At 37.4% G+C, this 20,023-nt stretch overlaps 1 protein-coding gene across 1 annotated transcript in view; it reads left to right on the forward strand.

Annotated features, from left to right (window-relative positions):
• ACTR10 (actin related protein 10) overlaps positions 1–20,023 on the forward strand; it is a 34,565-nt gene that overhangs the window by 9,758 nt on the left and 4,784 nt on the right. The window contains exons 6-10 of the mRNA XM_045069908.1: positions 2,447–2,514; positions 2,780–2,859; positions 7,567–7,602; positions 10,318–10,397; positions 10,476–10,549. Coding sequence (XP_044925843.1) covers positions 2,447–2,514; positions 2,780–2,859; positions 7,567–7,602; positions 10,318–10,397; positions 10,476–10,549 — 338 coding nt within the window. The remainder of the gene's footprint in view (positions 1–2,446; positions 2,515–2,779; positions 2,860–7,566; positions 7,603–10,317; positions 10,398–10,475; positions 10,550–20,023) is intronic.

Here is a 20,023-nt window from a genome sequence, read left to right on the forward strand (position 1 = left end):
GAAATTACCATTATGTCTTTTTAAAAAAAAAAAGGTTTTTTTTGTTTGTTTTTTCAGATTTTATTTATTTATTTGAGAGAGTGAGAGAGAGCATGAGAGAGGAGAAGGTCAGAGGGAGAAACGGACTCCCCGTGGAGCATCGAGCTCTCCGTGGAGCATCGAGCCGATGCTGGACTCGATCCTGGAACTCTGGGATCATGGCCTGAGCTGAAGGCAATTGCTCAACCAACTGAGCCACCCAGGTGCCCAAGAAATTAGCATTATGTCTTGATCCTAGTACATACTCCAGGGGTCACACCTCATGAATATCATGTTCAGTTTTTAAGAGGAACATTAGTTAATTAGGATGTGTCATGTTATTTCTAAGAAAAGATCAGAGTAATTGGAAAAACTGAAATGAGAAAATTAAGAAAAATTAAAACATGAAACCTGCCTTCAAATGGCTGAAGGGCTTGCTGTGGAAAAGTGAGTACATTTTTTTCTTCTTTCTATTTGCAGAAGCTAACATGGAGCCCATAGGGCATAGGGTTTATGATGTTGGTTTTGGAATCAAATACACATGTAAGTGTAAATCTTGGCTATGCTTCTTACTAGTTGTATAATATTAGTCGCGTAATCTCTTTGGGCCTCAGTTCTCTTATCTGTGGAATGGGAATTAAAATAATTCCACCTTGGGCACCTGGGTGGCTCAGTGGGTTAAGCCTCTGCCTTCTGCTCAGGTCATGATCTCAGGGTCCTGGGATAGAGCCCCGCATCGGGCTCTCAGGGAGCCTGCTTCCCCCTCTCTCTCTGCCTGCCTCTCTGCCTACTTATGATCTCTCTCTCTGTCAAATAAATAAAATCTTAAAAAAAGAAAAAAAATTCCACCTCACAGAGAGGCCTTTAGTGACTTGAGTGAGACAATGTATGTAAAGTATTTAGCATATGACCTGGCATGTGATAACTTGCTCAATGGTGCTCTAGTTTTTATAACATTCACCACTGGAAGAACTTTCTACTAATGCAAGCTGTCCCAAGATGGAATTAGAGATTATACAGTGGTGCATTCCTTGTCATTAGAAGCATGTAAGCCAAAATGTTAACAGTGACATTGCTCCATTGAAAAGGACATTGTGGGGTGCCTGGGTGGCTCAGTGGGTTAAAGCCTCTGCCTTCGGCTCAGGTCATGATTCCAGGGTCCTGGGATCGAGTCCCACATCGGGCTCTCTGCTCAGTGGGGGGCCTGCTTCTTCCTCTTTCTCTCTCTGCCTGCCTCTCTGTCTACTTGTGATCTCTGTCTGTCAAATAAAAAAAAAATTTAAAAACTTTAAAAGAAAAGGACATTGAAGTACATAAATATACTCTTGGGCAGTTTAGAGATCTACATATGTATTTATTAGAAGAAGTACTTGGGGGAGTGAAGTCAAAAATTAGTAGCTCCTAAAGAACTAATATAGGTAAATAGTTTTTCAAAGATAGAGTATTTTGCGTTTGAATTTCCTCACAGCCATCAGCTGAGCATCCGACTCTTGGTTTCAGCTCAGGCTATCATCTCAGGGTTGTGAGATCCAGCTCCACCTTGGGCTCTGAGTTCAGAGGACGCCTAAAACTCTCTCTCCCTCTGCTCCTCCACACTTCAAATAAATAAACAAATCTTTAAAAAAATATATCTTGTAACAATCCTGCAACATAGGTGTTATTTTCCTTGTTATATAATGAGAAGATCGAAAGTTGGGGTAAATGGTGACCCAGGGTCATATAAGCATATAGCCAAGATGTATAACCCATGTTTTTTTCCCAAAGCCAATGTTCTTACCAATATACTCTTTTATAAATATTGTACTTATAGACATCAGCAAGAACAATATGGAAAATAAGGTAGCAAATCCACAGTATAGTATTGTCCACTAGCCTTTCAGCTCTGTTTAATAGTAATACAAGAAGAGACATGTAATTTAAAATTTTCCTAAGAGCTATGTTCTTAAAAGTGCAAGTGAAAGATGAAGTTACTGTATTTTATTTAATGCAGTATATTCAAAATATTATCATTTCAACTATATAAAAATTATAGTAAGATATTTTATGGATTTTTATATGTGTGTCTTCTAAATTTGGTATCAAGCTTGTTCTTACAGCACATCTCAATTCAGACTGGCCACATTTCACATTTCAAGTGCTCAGTAGCCACATATGGCCAGTAGTTACTTTATGAGACACCCTTGTTCTAACAATGAATTGTGTGTGTGTGTGTGTGTGTGAGTGAGTTTAACCTGTGTGTGTGTGTGTGTGTGTGTGAGTTTAACCTTCTTTGAAGAAGAATATGAAAAAAGACTGATTCTTCTGTTACTCTCTTAAAAATATGAAGAATTTGTTATCAAAGCTGACTTAATACTGCAGAAGGTGAGGAAAGTATCAAGGGAGCCATGTTTTATCTCCTCAAATAGTTATATCCTTGACTACCCTACAGATATATGAAGGAATCCCAGTACTAAATTGTTGGGGAGCACTCCCCCTAGGAGGAAAAGCTCTTCACAAGTAAGTGTCTTGGAATTTAGCACATTGCTCTACCTGCACCACAAAAACATGTTAATTTTTTTTTACAGTGATCAATAGAACGTAATCTGGACATTTAATGTTATTTAATCCATTCTCTATTAGCCTTGGATGTATTCATCTTTTAAGGATAAAACCACTTTTTAAAAAGCATTATAATGTATTATGTAGTAAAAGTATTAAATAAGAGAAGGATATCAAGGGCAATATTTTAATTCCAGTAATTTTTTTTTTTTTTTAATTTCAGGGAGTTGGAAACTCAACTACTGGAGCAATGTACTGTTGACACAGGTGCTGCTAAAGAACAGAGCCTTCCCTCTGTGATGGGTAAAACTATTTTAAACTGTTTAAGAGTGGTTTACATTCCCTTGTCATCCTTCAATGCATTTGTTTTTTACCCCGTTATATAGTTACTCTCTTTTCCCTCACGTCACTGATGTCATTGCTCCAATTATAATGTCATTATTGACCTCTGAATTCCCAAATCCAGTCGTTTAATTTTGGTCATCCTTTATAGAACTTTTGACATTGCAGATTATCATATACTTTTGACACAATCTCTTCTTGACTTTCAGGACTCTCTTCCTTTTGTGATGTTCTTGTTTTCTCTTCTGATAATCCCATAGGCATCTGTTTTTTATATTTTCTTCCCCCTGGCTTTTTAAAAGTGTTCTCATCTATTATAACTTTCAGCTATATCAGTATGCAGTTGATTTTCAAATGTATCATTGGGCCTGACCCTTCTGATCTTGATATTCATATTTCCAACTGATTATTAGATGTAAACTAAGCATATTTAGGTATCTCACATTTAAGACCTTCAAAAAGTGAATGCATTATCTCTTTCTCCAAATACATTTCAACAAATTGTTCTCAGATAAAGATACCTTCCTTATCTCCCATTTTATTTTATTTTATTTTATTAAAGATTTTATTTATTTATTTGTCAGAAAGAGAGAGAGAGAAAGCACACAAGCAGGCAGAGAGGCAGGCAGAGGCGGAGAGAGGCAGGTTCCCTGCTGAGCAAGGAGCCCTATGCCGGACTCGATCCCAAGACCCTGGAATCATGACCTGAGCCAAAGGCAGCGGCCCAAGCCACTGAGCCACCCAGGCGTCCCGCTTATCTCCCATTTTAGAAAAGGAGTTAAAAATCCTCAGTTCTCCCTCAAAAATCTCTTAAATTTCATCTCTTTTTCTCTGTTATCTATACTACTGAACATCTGAAAACAAAGACATAAACTAGACCCTTATTATTTCTTGCTTGGATTATTGTAGGAGACTCTGGACTGAGTCATTCTATTTCATACTGTTGCCAGAAATAACTTACACAATACAAGTCTGATTACACCACTCTTTAGCTTAAGGATTTTTGCTGGCTCAGCAGCTTAAAATCCAAATATTTGTTTGATATATATGTTTCTTCCCAATTTTTTTTTCTACCTCTTAGCCCTAAACTACTCATCTTAACCCTGTGTACCTCATTTTAGCTACAATAAATTTGATAATATCTTCTAGGCCTCCCACAACCCTGAGCCTTTATTTATTCTATTTCTTTACCTGGGATGTTGGGTTTTTGACCTCTATGTGACTCAGCTGGAATGTCATTTTATTACAAAGCCTTCCTCATTTCATCTGAGGAGAATACATTTCTCCCCTCTCTGTTAAGTCCTCCATAGTATTTATTTTAGCACATATGTCATATCCTCGTTTGTCTGTTAACTCACCTGTTTCCCTTCCTGGACTTTTGAGGATCCCTGTCTTACTTGATTTTCAATCAGTAGCACTTAGTATACTACCTAGGCACTGAATAAATGTTGGAAAGAGAATGGCAGGTTTTTAGGACATTTATCCTTGTGTGTATTGTTTTCATGTTTTTCTTTTGGTAGTTAAGATAATAACATTCTCTATTCTGTAGATTATAATTTTCCTTTTCCAGATAAACTTTGATACTCTTTTATTTTATTTATTTATTTATTAGATTTTATTTACTTATTTGATAGACAGATATCACAAGTAGGCAGAGAGAGGGTTGGGTAGCAGGCTCCTTGCTGAGCAGAGAGCCCAGTGACCCTCCATCCCAAGACCCTGGGATCGTGACCTGAGCCAAAGGCAGAGTCTTTAACCCACTGAGCCACCCAGGCACCCCTACCTTTGTTACACTTTTAGTATATCATGAAAACAGTTGATTTATTAAAAAAATGTATCCAAAGATAATGGGTTTGTATAGCATCCCAAGATATTTTTAAGAAAGGTCTTCTTTAAAACTGATTATAACATTTCCTTTTAATCATGAAAACACCCTTTTTTTAACCAACCACTGTGGATTCTGACTGTAATCTTTCCCTCACATAATCTCCCAAATCTGAGTCTGTGATAGCCCTATAGTCCTACTAATTGTGGAATTAAACCATATCATTATTTGCTGAATGACATGCTTAGGAGGATCAGAAACTCAAATACATTTAAAACATCTTTTCTCAGGGCACCTGGATGGCTCAGTGGGTTAAGCCTCTGCCTTCCGCTCAGGTCATAATCTCGGGGTCCTGGAATCAAGGCCATTGGGCTCTCTGCTTCACAGGGAGCCTGCTTCCATCTCTCTCTGCTGCTCTGCCTGCTTGTATGCTCGCTCTCTCTCTGTCAAGTAAAAAATTTTAAAAAATAAAATAAAACAAAATATCTCTTCTCAAGGTCCTTAACAAGGCTTACGGGGGTCACCTGGGTAGCTCAGTTGATTAAACAGCTGCCTTTGGCTCAAGTTGTGATCCCAGGATCCTGGGATCGAGCCTCCCATTGGGCTTCCTGTTCGGCAGAGACCCTGCTTCTCTCTCTCTCCCTCTGCCTGCCACTCTGCTTACTTGTGCTGTCTCTCTGTCAAATAAATTAATCTTTAAAAAAAAAAGATTACATACAAATTTTATGTCTACTTGGATATGCTTAAATGAACTTTGAGCTTTTTTTCATTTAATATTTGGAATCATTTCAAATCAATGTCCTTAGGTTAGCCTTTATAAGTTACTTAAAGGCTAACCTAAGGACATTGATTTGAAAAGTGTACAGTTTAAAAATAAATGATATATAAAAATATTAGCCTTCTAAATTAATTGAAATTTAGATATGATTTTTCAGAGCCAGAGATAATACCTCCTTTCTATTCCTTATTTGAGAAGTTTAAATAATTATTATTCACTAAGATTAAGGAACCTCTTCCCAAAGCAGCATCTACCCCCAGCTAAAATATTTATTTTCAAGCCTACTTTACATGTTGCCTAAAGAAAAGTTTTTCATATTATCAAATTTCTTTGTTACATGTTGGAATTCATCTGAATATTCCTAAAGAATATATAGCAGTTACAAAATGTTACAGTTTTTAGCACTTATTCTTAAATTATAGGTTTCGTATAATCTAGTTACATTTCTGTCTTTGTAGCCAAATTAAGATTTTTTTTGAAATCTCTATCCTTTTGTGAGGTGAAGAAGGACTATTTCCTTACACCACACACAAAAATAGACTCAAAATGGATTAAGAAGTCTTCAAACTTTTTGATCACACCCTGGCCCCATCAGTAAGAATTTTGAATCATGTACCTTCTCTGCTGAGCAGAGAGCCTGCCTCCCCCACTCTCTCTCTGCCTGCCTCTCTGCTTACTTGTGATCACTCTCTTTCTGTCAAATAAATAAAATCTTTTTTTAAAAAAAGCAATGTGATTAAAAATTATTTATTATTTTTTAAAGGTTAAGACTTAACATTTTGAAGGTGTGGCTTTTAAGTTTAATATATATTAATACTTTGTCTCAGTGGCTGTCATAACTTAAAGATACAGCTAACAAGATATGTAGGTTCAGATGGAAAAAGTGCATGAGTACGCTTATGAAATCATGATTCCATTTTCAGCTATAAATTTCTGTCTAACTTGATGTAAATAACCTGTAATTATAAATCAGAATATCTTTATATATTTAACAGTGAGTTAAAAAGAGTTTAGAAGGTCTTAAATTTAGTTTAGAAAATGTTTCTTAGTCTGACTTGGGTAACTAGATTTTTAACAACAGAATTACATAACAATGATAATATATCCAAATGTCCACCTTTGAAAGGTTCCCAGTATTGTATAGATTTCCTTGAATAGGTACATTCTCCTTTTTTAATTTTTATTTTTCTCTGGATTTTTATTTAAATTCTAGTTAATTAACTTATAGTATAGTACTGGTTTCAGGAGTAGAATTTAGTGATCCATCAGTAGAATTTAGTGATGCATCACTTAGTACAATACCCAGGGCTCATCATAACAAACCCCCTTCTTAATACCCATCACCCATACCCACCTCCCCTCTGTCAATCCTGAGTTTGTTCTATATCGTTAAGAGTCTCTTATGGTTTGCTTCCTCTCTCTTTCTTTTTTTTTCCTTCCCACATGTTCATCTGTTTTGTTTCCTGAATTCTACATATAAGTAAAATCTTACGTTATTTGTCTTTCTCTGACTTATTTCACTTAACATATACACTCTAGATCCATCCATGTCATTGCAAATGGCAAGAGTTCATTTCTTCTTCTTCTTCTTCTTCTTTTTTAAAGATCTTACTTATTTAACAGTCAGAGAGATCACAAGTAGGCAGAGAGGCAGGCAGAGAGCGGGGGGTGGGGTGGGAAGCAGGCTCCCCGCTGAGCAGAGAAACCGATGTGGGGCTTGATCCCAGGACCCTGAGATCATGACCTGAGCCGAAGGCAGAGGCTCAACCTCCTGAGCCACCCAGGCGCCCCAAGAGTTCATTTCTTCTTGATGGCTGAGTAATATTCCTGTGTGTGTGTGTGTGTGTGTGTATGTGTGTGTGTGTATTAACTTTGAATGATGAAGTTTCTTCCCTAGAAACAAAGTTAATTTTCTGCTTAGTTTTTAAAAAGTTAAAGTTATAGGACTTATATTTTTAAAAAATTTTGCAGAAATGGAAAGTGGTAATGTGAGTTCAATTTAACAGATTATTTCTGCTTATTATTAAACTTCTATAGTTCTAAAAATATAAAATTTCTGTTTCAGGTTCAATTCCAGAAGGTGTCTTAGAGGACATTAAAGGTAAACTAAATTCCCATTTATGTCCTGTTTGTCCTTAAGTATTAGTTTAGAGGGCATATGTTTCTAAGTACTTACAGAGCTACAATATATGTTAAATACATAATTTAGTATCCTAAAAATATTTAATATGTACGATATGCTGTGGAATAATGTAAATGAAATTTTCATTTTTCTTTAGGTTTATGGAAGCTTTTGGCATTATTTATGATGTCTTATTGAAGAAACCTCTCAATTATAGAATATATAGGATTACTAGGGAATTAACAGTTTGCACAGTATGAAGTAACAGATAAATTGCTTAAAAAAGACACTGGTCTTATGTCGTGTAGAAGTTTTTTTTGTGGTTTTTTTTAACTCTAGTTTCTAAATACGTATTTGTAAGGTCATTTTACTGACCTCAGAAGTTCTAATTTGGGGCCAACTGACTGAGCCACCTAGGCACCCCAGTTTTCCAGTATTTTGATTCACTTAATGGAGAAGCATTGAAAATATAATTTAAAGGGCGCTGAGTGGCTCAGTCATTAAGCATCTGCCTCTGGCTCAGGTTATGATCCCAGGGTCCTGGGATCAATGCCCACATCAGGCTTCCTGCTCAGCAAGGAGCCTGCTTTTCCGTCTCCCTCTGCTACTCCCCCTGCTTGTGCGCGCACACACTCTCTCTCTCTCCCTCCCTCCCTCTCTCGTCAAATAAATAAAATAAAAAGAAAAAAAATAATATTCTTCAGTGCTGAGAATGTTGACATAAAATTAGTAAGAGGGAATCAGATAATAATGGATGTTAGAATTAAATGAGACCTGGAGGTAATCTGGTACAGTTGGGGCCCTGAAATATTATGTGATTTGTTCAGTGTCACATCATAGTTAGGGTTACAGCTAGGGCTGAAATATGGATCTTATTCTTCATTTTATTGTTTCTTTATGTGGTAAAATTACCTGAAACTTCTTCAGTTATTGTCAAACCCGAGTCATTTGTATATGCTTATTTGCAGTAGCTTCTTAAAGGCTAAGTATTTATCTTACATAACAAAGATAGCTATGAGGACTTGAGTAAAATAAAAAATATGTAAGTAGCATGAGCACCTAGCTTACTATCTAGCATATTAGAGATTCTTAATATATTTTGAATTAGTGATTGAGAAGAATTTTATATAAAGTATAAATATATATTTAACTAATAGATGTCTTGTATTCAATGTCAGTTTTGTTTCTAGTTAAAAATGTTCTGGGACGCCTGGGTGGCTCAGTTGGTTAAGCAGCTGCCTTCGGCTCAGGTCATGATCCCAGCGTCCTGGGATCAAGTCCCACATCGGGCTCCTTGCTCGGCAGGGAGCCTGCTTCTCCCTCTGTCTCTGCCTGCCACTCTGTCTGCCTGTGCTTGCTCTCGCTCCCTCTCTCTCTCTGACAAATAAATAAAATCTTAAAAAAAAAAAAAATGTTCTATTCCAGGGCGCCTGGGTGGCTCAGTCGTTAAGCTTCTGCCTTAGGCTGGAGTCATGATCCCAGCATCCTGGGATCAAGCCCCACATAGGGCTCCCTGCTCTGCTAGGAGCTTGCTTCTCCCTCTCCTACTCCCCTTGCTTGTGTTCCTTCTCTTGCTGTCTCTCTCTCACAAATAAATAATAGAACATTTTTTTAAATGTTTTATTCCTTACCTATTTATGAAAATAATTTGAAGCAACTTATTATAAAAGGTACCTTGCAACAGAAAATCTTTGTGGGCACCTGGGTAAGCGTCTGCTTTGGGCTCAGGCCATGATCCCAAGGCCCATGATCCTCAGGCCATCTATCCTGGGATCGATTCCCATGTTGAGCTCTAGGGAGCTTGCTCTCCCTCTACTCTTGCTCCCCAATGCCCCCCACCCTGCTCATGTTCTTGGGTGATCTCTCTCTCTCTGTGTCAAATAAATAAAATCTCAAAAACCTTTGAAAGAATAAATGATCAAAGTGCAAAAAAAAAAAAAAAAGTTGATCCTGTAGAAGGGAAATAGTAGTGTTGAGCTATGCTAAAAGGGAGAAAATAATCATGTCAAAAAAACACCAAACTAAGAAGTGCTACTGCAGCTAAGAGCGAAATTTAGCTTTTTGTTTTGACCAAGATTTTTAAAAAGATTCAGATAGATTAAATACAGAGATAGAAATCAACCTGGTTTAAAGAAACATGCTACATTTTCTTTTCTTTTTCTTTTTCTTTTTTTTTTTAAAGATTTTATTTATTTATTTGACAGAGAGAGAGATCACAGTAGACAGAGAGGCAGGCAGAGAGAGAGAGAGGGAAGCAGGCTCCCTGCCGAGCAGAGAGCCCAATGCAGAACTCCATCCCAGGACCCTGAGATCATGACCTGAGCCGAAGGCAGCGGCTTAACCCACTGAGCCATCCAAGCGCCCACATGCTACATTTTCATGATGCTAAAATTTGTTTTTATTATAGTACTCTTTATACCAGGAATATAAAAAAATATAATAGTTTCCTCAAAGGTGTTTTTTTTTTATGTGATTTTGTGAAAGATGAACATGCAACATGTCTTATGATTCCTCAGTGAATGAAAAGGTTTTTTATTTGTGAATAAATTGTCATAACCAGATTAAAGGCAGGGATAGTTTATAAGATGTGGAAGAATGGATAACTAGCATGTTCACTTGAATAGAATCATTTAAACTGGACATAGATTGATTCAATCACAAACCATAACAAAATCTCCTTTTCTTTCTCCTAAGTGCGCACTTGCTTTGTAAGTGATCTGAAACGTGGATTAAAAATCCAGGCAGCAAAATTTAATATTGATGGGAATACTGAGGTAAGTTAAAAGTAAGTATATATTTTTTTTCCAGAGGTTATAACCTATATATTTATGTTTATGATATTTATATTTCAGCGTCCCTCACCGCCCCCAAATGTTGACTACCCATTAGATGGAGAGAAGATTTTACATGTTCTTGGATCAATCAGGTAGACCTTAATTTTTATGAGCAAAATAATGAACTAAAATGAATTTCTGGCCTTTAAAAATATACAGGCCTTAATATTGCTGCTTTAACAATTATGTGTTCATTAGGTCTTCTCTTTCATGATTAATTTTATTACTCGACTCAACCTTTTTTTTTTTTTTTAGGATTTTGTTTGAGAAACAGTACAAGAGGAGCAGGGGCAGAGGCAGAGGGAGAAGCAGACTCCCTGGCTGAGCAGGGAGCCCAATGTGGGGCTGGATCCTAGGACCGTGGAGATCATGACTTGAGCCAAAGGCAGACAATTAACCGACTAAGCCAACCCTGTTACTCAGCTTTTTAACTTTATAAAAAATTTAAGTAACTGGGGCACCTGGGTGGCTCAGTGGGTAAAGCCTCTACCTTCGGCTCAGGTCATGATCTGAGGGTCCTGGGATTGAGCCCTGCATCGGGCTCTCTGCTCAGCAGGGAGCCTGCTTCCTCCTTTTTCTCTGCGTGCCTCTCTGCCTACTTGTGATCTCTGTCAAATCAATCAGTAAAATCCTTAAAAAAATTTTTAAGTAACTCAGAATTAATTAGTAGGACTATAGTAGTAAATAAAGTATAATAATTTTTTTTTTTTTAAGATTTTATTTAGGGGCTCCTGGGTGGCTTAGGTTGGTTAACTGTCTGCCTTCAGCTCAGGTCAAGCCCCACATTGGGCTCCCTGCTCAGTGGGGAGTCTACTTCTTCCTTTCCTTTCCCTTTACTGCTCCCCTTGCTTGTGCTCTCTCTCTCAAATGAATAAATAAAATCTTAAAAAATATCCCACAATATTTCATTTATTTAGAAAGCATACATGCATGAGCTGTGGGGAGGGACAGAGGGAAAGAAAGAATTTCAAGCAGACTCCATGCTGAACAAAGAGCCTGATACAGGGCTGATCTCATGAAATTATGACCTGAGCCCAAATCTAAGTCAGACCACTCAACTGACTGAGCCACCCAGGTGCCCCTAAAGTATAATATTTTAAAACAGGCTTCAGCAAACGTTTTCTGTCAAGAACCAAAGGGTAAATACCTTAGGCTTTGTGAGCTATATGATCTGTGTTGCAACTGTACTTGGTACAATTAGAGTACAAAATCAGCTGTAGACAGTATGTAAATGAATGACCATGGCTGTGTTTTAATAAAAACTTCATTTACAAAAACAGATGGGCTGAATTTGGCTTGCAGGCCACAGTTTGCTGGCTCCTGCTTTAAAATGTTTTCATGGTAGAAAGAATGCATTCTTCCAAATATGCCGAATCTTTTTTTTTTTTTAAAGATTTATTTGTTTGAGAGAGAGAAGGAGCAGGGGTAGGGGCAGAAGCAGACACCCCACCGAGCAGGGAGCCTGACCTGGGTCTCCATCCCAGGACCCTAAGAGCCAAAGGCAGGTACCTAATGGAATGAGCTACCCAGGCACGCCAAATATGCTAAATCTTAAGGACTAGTTAGTAATTCACTTTTTCATTATTCATTACATTATTTTAGCCAATGATGCAATATAAGTTGTTAAGGACTTACATGATTATATTGGTAACAATAGCATTTATGTTTATACACAAGCTTTATAAAATTTGTTTTAAAAGTTCCATTTGTAAAATACCAGAAGAGAGTTATGCACAGAAAAGTGTTATGTAACTGTAGGATTCGGAGATAATACAGAGGTTGAGATATTGAAAGGATGAACATAAATATACAGACATTTAAAAAGGTAGGGTAGGGGTTCCTGGGTGGCTCAGTGGGTTACAGCCTTTGCCTTCAACTCAGGTCATGATCTCGGGGTCCTGGGATTGAGTCCTGCATCGGGCTCTTTGCTGAGCAGGGAGCCTGCTTCCCCCTCTCTCTCTGCCTACTCTCTGTCCTGGGATAGAGCCCCATGTCCAGCTCCATGCTCAGTGCTGGAATCTGCTTGAGATTCTTTTTCCCTCTCCTACTACTTCTACCTGTATGCTTTCTCTCTCTCTAATGAATAAATAAAATCTTAAAATCTTAAAATCTTAAAAAAAAATCCTTAAAAAAAATAATAAATAAAAGGTAGGGTAGGAGAACAAAAAGAGTGAGAATGTAATACTTTTTGATAGCAACTTTAATCATTTTATCTCTTTTTAAAATTATATTCATTAAATTACTATTTTAAATGTTCTCCAGGGGCCCCTGGGTGGCTCAATGGGTTAAACCTCTGCCTTCAGCTCAGGTCATGATCCCAGGGTCCTGGGATGGAGCCCTGCATTGGGCTCTCTGCTCAGCAGGGAGCCTGCTTCCCTTCCTCTCTCTCTGTCTGCTTCTCTGCCTACTTCTGATCTCTGTCTGTGAAATAAATAAGTAAAAATCTTTAAAAAAAAAAAAGTTACCATTTAAATTTTCTCCAGGAAAATTAAAATTTAATTTTAATTTAATTTAAAATTAATAAAATTTAATTTTAATTTAATTTAATTTAATTTTAATTTTAATTTTAATTTGAGTGGAGCCCAAAAATAAGAGTAGAAAATAGATTTTGAAGGAAATTAAAATGGAGGTTTTGGCTACATATTAGTAGGAAAATAGACTGGGAATAAAAAAACCACCATGTTTCACATTTCAGACCAGTTAATTTACAGTTGTTTGCTAACATGTTTTTCCTACTGAAATATCTAGTTCTGTTGAAACCTAATACACATAGTTCTGACCAGTACTTTGTTGGTAAATCAGAAGGGTCATTTAAAGTAAAAGACCATTTTAAAAAACCGTATATTAAACATTTCATATTAAAGGATATAAATATGTAGTTATTTGCCAAACTTTTTTCTGGGAACTTTTCTTTGAGGGTAAATCTTCTTTTAGAGTTTGAAATTAAGTATATATAAACCTGGAAATTCATGGTTTATTATTTCCAAGTGTTTTTGTTGTTGTTGTTTTTGTTTTAAGTACAGTGAGAACTTAGTTATTTGTGAATCAGTCTTTGTACAGAATTCTTACAGACATTTTTTTCTAGACTTTTACCATTGTATTACCTATATTAAAAAGATTTTAGGGGCACCTGGGTGGCTCAATTTAGTTGAGCATTGATTCTTGATTTTGGCTCAGATCATGATCTCTGGGTCCTGGGATAGAGCCCCATGTCCAGCTCCATGCTCAGTGCTGGAATCTGCTTGAGATTCTTTTTCCCTCTCCTACTACTTCTACCTGTATGCTTTCTCTCTCTCTAATGAATAAATAAAATCTTAAAAAAAAAAAAAAAAGATTTAAAAAATAATTGTCTTTTCAAAACATTTAGCATAGTTCGCATAGAAAAACAATTTATTTTCTACTCTATTATTTGTTAAGTAGTAATTGTAAAATTATATAATTTCAATATCAAATCTACTGATAATAAAAACCTTGGAAAAAGAAAACTGGTGCTCTGTAACCATTCATCTCAACTGGTAGAAATGGAAGTATGCAGGCATAGCAGCAAGTGGCTGACTGTGAGTGTTTAGCATAGTGCAGGCCTCAGTATACCTTAATGATGAAATGGATCGTTAGCAGGTAGGTTGAGTCTTATAAAGAGTCTCATAAAATTTATGATTTGAAAAAGATTCAAGAAAGCTTCAAAATTCTATGCTTCTAAAAATTCTAAATTTTATTTTTAAGAAGTCGTGTTTATATATGCATATATATAGATCGTTTTGTATTGTATCACTTAGGATTCAGGTTGGCCACCAATTACACAAACCTGACGTAGTGGCTTCACTAAGATAGAATTTTGTCTCTCTTGGGACACCTCGGTGGCTTAGTCAGTTAAGTGTCTGCCTTTGGCTCAGGTCATGATCCTGGGATTGAGCCCCACATCAGGCTCCCCACTCAGCAGCCTGCTTCTCCCTCTCCTTCTGCCCCTTCCCGTTCATGCGCGTGCGTGAGCATGTGCGTGCTCTCTCTCTCTCTCCCTCTCAAATAAATAAACAAAAATCTTAAAAAAAAAAAAAAAAGTTTGTCTCTCTTTTAAAAGAAGTACACAGGTAGATAGTCCTGAGATGGTATGACAACTCCTGTCAGGAATGTAAACATCCTTTCATCTCTCATCCTTTGGGGGGGGCGGGGATCCCTGTCCTTAGGGACCAGGGTGGTTGGTGGAGGGACAGCTACTATATCTCTGTTTAAAGCAAGATACCATAAGAAGGGAAAGAAAAAGTGCTTCCTCTCCATTTTTCTTTATTTTGATTTTTTAAAGATTTTATTTATTTATTTGACAGTGTGAGAGAGGGAACACAAACAGGGGGAGTGGAAGAGGGAGAAGCAGAAATCCCAGGATGCTGGGATCATGACCTTAGCCAAAGGCAGATGCTTAATGACTGAGCCACACAGGTGCCCCCTCCATTTTTTAAAATTAATTAATTAATTTGAGAGAGAGATTAAATCCATGTAGGGAGAAGGGTTGGAAGGAGAGGGAGAGAGATTCTCAAGCCAACTCTGCTGAGTGCAGTGCCACACTCAGGGCTTGGTCCCATGACCCTGAGGTCACAACCTGAGCTGAAACCAAGAGTTGGCCATTTAACCAGCTCTGCCACTCAGGTGCCCCTGTTTCCTCTCCTTTTTAAGGAGACTTTCTAGAAGCCCCATATACCACTTCTGCCACTATCTCATTGTCTATTACTTAGCTACTCATCTAGCTACAATGTAAATACAGTGTTACTATAAGGTAAATACAGTGTTTCTTTTCTTTTCTTTTTAAGGATTTTATTTATTTTATTTGACAGACAGAGATCACAAGTAGGCAGGGGCAGGCAGAGAGAGAGAAGCAGGCTCCCTGGATCATGACCTGAGCTGAAGGCAGAGGCTTTAACCCCCTGAGCCACCAGGCACCCCTAAATACAGTATTTCTGACAAAAAAAAAAAAAGAAAATGTCCTTATCTTTCCTCTTTAAGATTTTATTTATTTGACACAGAGAGAGAGAGAGATAACTGGAGAGGGAACACCAGAGGGAGAGTGGGAATGGGAGAAGCAGGTTCATGACCAGAGGCTTTATGACTGTGCCACCCAGGCGCCATAAATACAGTGTTTCAACTAGGGAGGGGCATTCTATCCAGCTTAAAAATGGAGTTCTATCCTTTTTTTTTTCTCTCCTTGTAAATAATTATAGATTCACAGGAAATTGCAAAGATAATATAGGGAAATCTCCATGTACTCTTCACCCAGTTTCTCCCAGTGGTTAACATCTTCACTATACCCTAATAGCAAAATCAGTAAATTGGCATCAGTGTAACGTGTATGTATGGTTCTATGTAATTTTATCACACATAGATTTTTTTCAAATTTAATTTTGTTTTTTCTGTGTTCCAGGATACATTGTTTATGCATCACACCTAGTGTCCATGCAATACATGCCCTCCTTAATACCCACCACTAGGCTCACCCATCCCCCCACCTCCCTCCCTTCCAGAACCCTCAGTTTGTTTCTTGGAGTCCACAGTCTCTCGTGGTTTGTCTCTCCCTCTGATTTCCCCCAGCTCACTTCTCTCCATCTCCCCATGTCCTCCATGTTACTCCTTATGCTCCACAAGTAAGCGAAACCATATAATAATTGACTCTCTCCGCTTGACTTACTTCACTCAGCATAATCTCCTCCAGTCCCGTCCATGTTGATACAGAAGTTGGGTATTCATCCTTTCTGATAGAGGCATAATACTCCATTGTATATATGGACCATATCTTCTTTATCCATTTGTCTCTTGAAGGGCATCTTGGCTCTTTCCAAGGTTTGGTGATTGTGGCCATTGGTGCTATGAATATTGGGGTACATATGGCCCTTCATTTCACTATATCCATATCTTTGGGGTAAATACCCAGTAAGGCAATTGCAGGGTCATAGGGTAGCTCTATGTTTAATTTCTTAAAGAATCTCCCTACTGTTTTCCAAAGTGGCTGCATCAACTTGCATTCCCACCAGCAGTGTAAGAGGGCTCCCCTTTCTCCACATCCTTTCCAACACTTGTTGTTTCTTGCCTTGTTAATTTTGGCCATTCTAACTGGTGTAAGTAACTGGTATCTCAGTGTGGTTTTGATTTGATTTGATTTGATTTGATTTGAATGTTTTTTCATGTGTCTGTTAGCCATTTGTTTGTCTTGTTTAGAGAAATGTCTGTTCATGTCTTCTGCCCATTTTTTGACATGATTATCTGGTTTTTGAGTGTTGAGTTTGAGGAGTTCTTTATAGGTCTTGGATATCAGCCCTTTGTAGTGTCATTTGCAAATATCTTCTCCCATTCCGTGGGTTGCCTCTTTGTTTTGTTGGCTGTTTCCTTTGCTGTGCAGAAGCTTTTTATTTTGATGAAGTCCCAAAAGTTCATTTTCGCTTTTGTTTCCTTTGCCTTTGGAGACATGTCTTAAAAGAAGTTGCTGTGGCCGATGTCAAAGAGGTCACTGCCAATGTTTTCCCCTAGGATTTTGATAGATTCCTGCCTTACATTGAGGTCTTTTATCCATTTTGAGTTTTTCTTTGTGTATGGTGTAAGAGAATAGGTGAGTTTCATTCTTCTTTACTTAGCTGTCCAATTTTCCCAGCACCATTTATTGAAGAGACTGTCTTTTTTCCACTGAATATTTTTTCCTGATTTGTTAAAGATTATTTGATCATAGGGTTGTGGGTCCATATCTGGACTCTCTACTATTCCACTGGTCTGTGTGTCTGTTTTTGTGCGAGTACCATGCTTTCTTGGTGAGTACAGCTTTGTAGTAAAGCTTGAAATCAGGCAACGTGATGCCCCAGTTGTGTTTTTCTTTTTCAACATTTCCTTAGCAATTTGGGGTCTTTTCTGGTTCCATACAAATTTTAGGATTGTTTGTTCCAGTACTTTGAAAAATGCCGGTGGAATTTTGATCAGGACGGCACTGAAAGTATAGATTACTCTGGGAAGTATGGACATTTTAACAATGTTTATGCTTCTGATCCATGAGCATGGAATGTTTTTCCATCTTTTTGTGTCTTCAGTTTTATTCATGAGTGTTCTGTTGTTCCTCAAGTACAGATCTTTTACCTCTTTGGTTAGGTTTATTCCAAGGTATCTTATGGTTCTTGGTGCTGTAGTAAATGGAATCAGTTCTCTATTTTCCCTTTCTATATTTTCCTTGTTAGTGTACAAGAAAGCAACTGATTTCTGTGCATTGATTTTGTATCCTGCTACATTACTGAATTGCTGTATGAGTTCAAGTAGTTTGGGGGTGGTCTTTTGGGTTTTCCATAGAAAGTTTCATGTCATCTGTGAAGAGAGTTTGACTTCTTCTTTGCCAATTTGAATAGCTTTTATTTCTTTTTGTTTTCTGATTGCTGTTGCTAGGATTTCTATTACTATGTTGAACAACAGTGGCAAAAGTGGGCGTCCTTGTCCTGTTCCTGATCTCAAATGGAAGGGTGTCCACTTTTCCCCATTGAGAATGATATTTGCTGTGGGTTTTTCCTAGATAGATTTTATGAAGTTGAGGAGTGTTCCCTCTGTCACTGTACTTTGAAGAGTTTTAATCAGGAAAGGTGCTGTATTTTGTCAAATGCTTTTCCTGCATCAATTGAGAGGACCATGTGGTTCTTTTCTCATTGACTTGTTCTATCACATTGGTTGATTTGCGAATGTTGAACCACCTTGCATCCCAGGGATAAATCCCCCGTGGTCGTGGTGGATAATCTTTTTAATATATTGTTGGATCCTATTAGCTAGTATCTTGTTAAGAATCTTGGCATCCATATTCATCAGGGATATTGGTCTAAAATTCTCCTTTTTGATAGGGTCTTTGCCTGGTTTAGGGATCAGAGTAATGCTGGCTTCATAGAAAGAGTCTGAAAGTTTTTCTTCTGTTTCTATTTTTTGAAACAGCTTCAGGATAATAGGTTAATTCCTTCTTTGAATGTTTGGTAGAATTCCCCAGGGAATCTTTCAGGTCCTGGACTCTTGTTTTTTGGGAGGTTTTTGATCACTGCTTCAATCTCATTTCTAGATATTGGTCTATTCATGTTGTCAGTTTCTTCCTGTTTCAGTCTTGGAAGTTTATAGGTTTTCAGGAATGCATCCATTTCTTCTAGGTTGCTTAACTTACTGGCATATAACTGTTGATAATAATTTCTGATGATTGTATTTCCTGGTGTTAGTAGTGATCTCTTCCCCCTTTCATAATTTTATTAATTTGGGTCCTCTCTCTTTTCTTTTGGATTAGTTTGGCCAGTGGTTTATTGATCTTACTGATTCAGAGAACCAGCTTTTAGTTTCATTGATATGTTCTGCTGCATCTCTAGTTTCTAACTTATTGATCTCTGCTCTAATCTTGATTATTTCCCTTCTTATACATGGGGTTGGCTTAATTTGTTGTTGATTTTCCAGTTCTTTAAGGCGTAAAGAGAGTTGGTGTATTCCGGATTTTTTCATTTTTTTTGAGTGAGGCTTGGATGGCTGTGTATTTCCCCCTTAGGACTACCTTTGCTGTATCCCATAGATTTTGGACCTATCTGTCTTCATTCTCTTTGGTTTCCATGAATTGTTTAAGTTCTTCTTTGATTTCCTGGTTGATCCTTGAGCAGGATGGTCTTTAGCTTCCAAGTGTTTGAATTCCTTCCAAACTTTTTCTTATGGTTGAGTTCCAGTTTCAAAGCATTGTGGTCTGAGAATACGTAGGGAATAATCTCAATCTTTTTTTTTTTTTTTTTTTTTTTGGTATCATGGTTGAGCCCTGATTTGTGACCCAGTATGTACTCTGTTCTGGAGGAAGTTCCATGTGAGCTCGAGAAGAATGAGTATTCTGTTGTTTTAGGGTGGAATGTTCTGTGTATATCTATGAGGTCCATCTGGTCCAATGTGTCATTCAAGGCTCTTGTTTCTTTATTGTTTTTCTACTTGGATGACCAATTACTTAGCATGGCATATTAAGATCTCCTACAATTAATGTATTCATATCAACATGACTGTTTTGATTAATAGTTGGCTTATGTAGTTGGCTTCCTCCATATTGGGGGCATAAATATTTACAATTGTTAGATCTTGGTGGACAGACCTTTTAAGAATAATGTAGTGTTCTTCTGTATCTCTTGATTGTAGTCTTTAGCTTAAAATCTAATTTATCTGATATGAAAATCCCTACCCCAGCTTTCTTCTGAGGCCTGTTGGCACGAAAGATGCTTCCCCATCCCTTTACTTTCAGTCTGGATTTATCTTGTAGATAGCATATGGACGGGTCCTGTCACTTTATCCAGTCTGCAACCCCGTGCCATTTTATGGGAGCATTTAGGCTGTTCATGTTGAAAGTGATTATTGAAACATAAGTTTTTATTGACATCATGTTGCCTGTGAAGTCCTCATTTCTATAGGTTGTCTCTGTAAATTTCTATTCTTTGTCACTCTTGGGCTCGCTCTTTTATAGAACCCCCTTTAATATTTCTTGTAGTGCTGGCTTGGTCACATACCATTTTATGTTATGTTATGTTATGTTATGTTATGTTATGTTATTTTAAAGATTT

The sequence above is a fragment of the Mustela putorius genome, unplaced genomic scaffold (assembly GCF_011764305.1).
Source record: "Mustela putorius furo isolate JIRA1106 unplaced genomic scaffold, ASM1176430v1.1 tig00000129_pilon_pilon_pilon, whole genome shotgun sequence".
NCBI classification, from domain to species: Eukaryota; Metazoa; Chordata; class Mammalia; order Carnivora; family Mustelidae; genus Mustela; species Mustela putorius.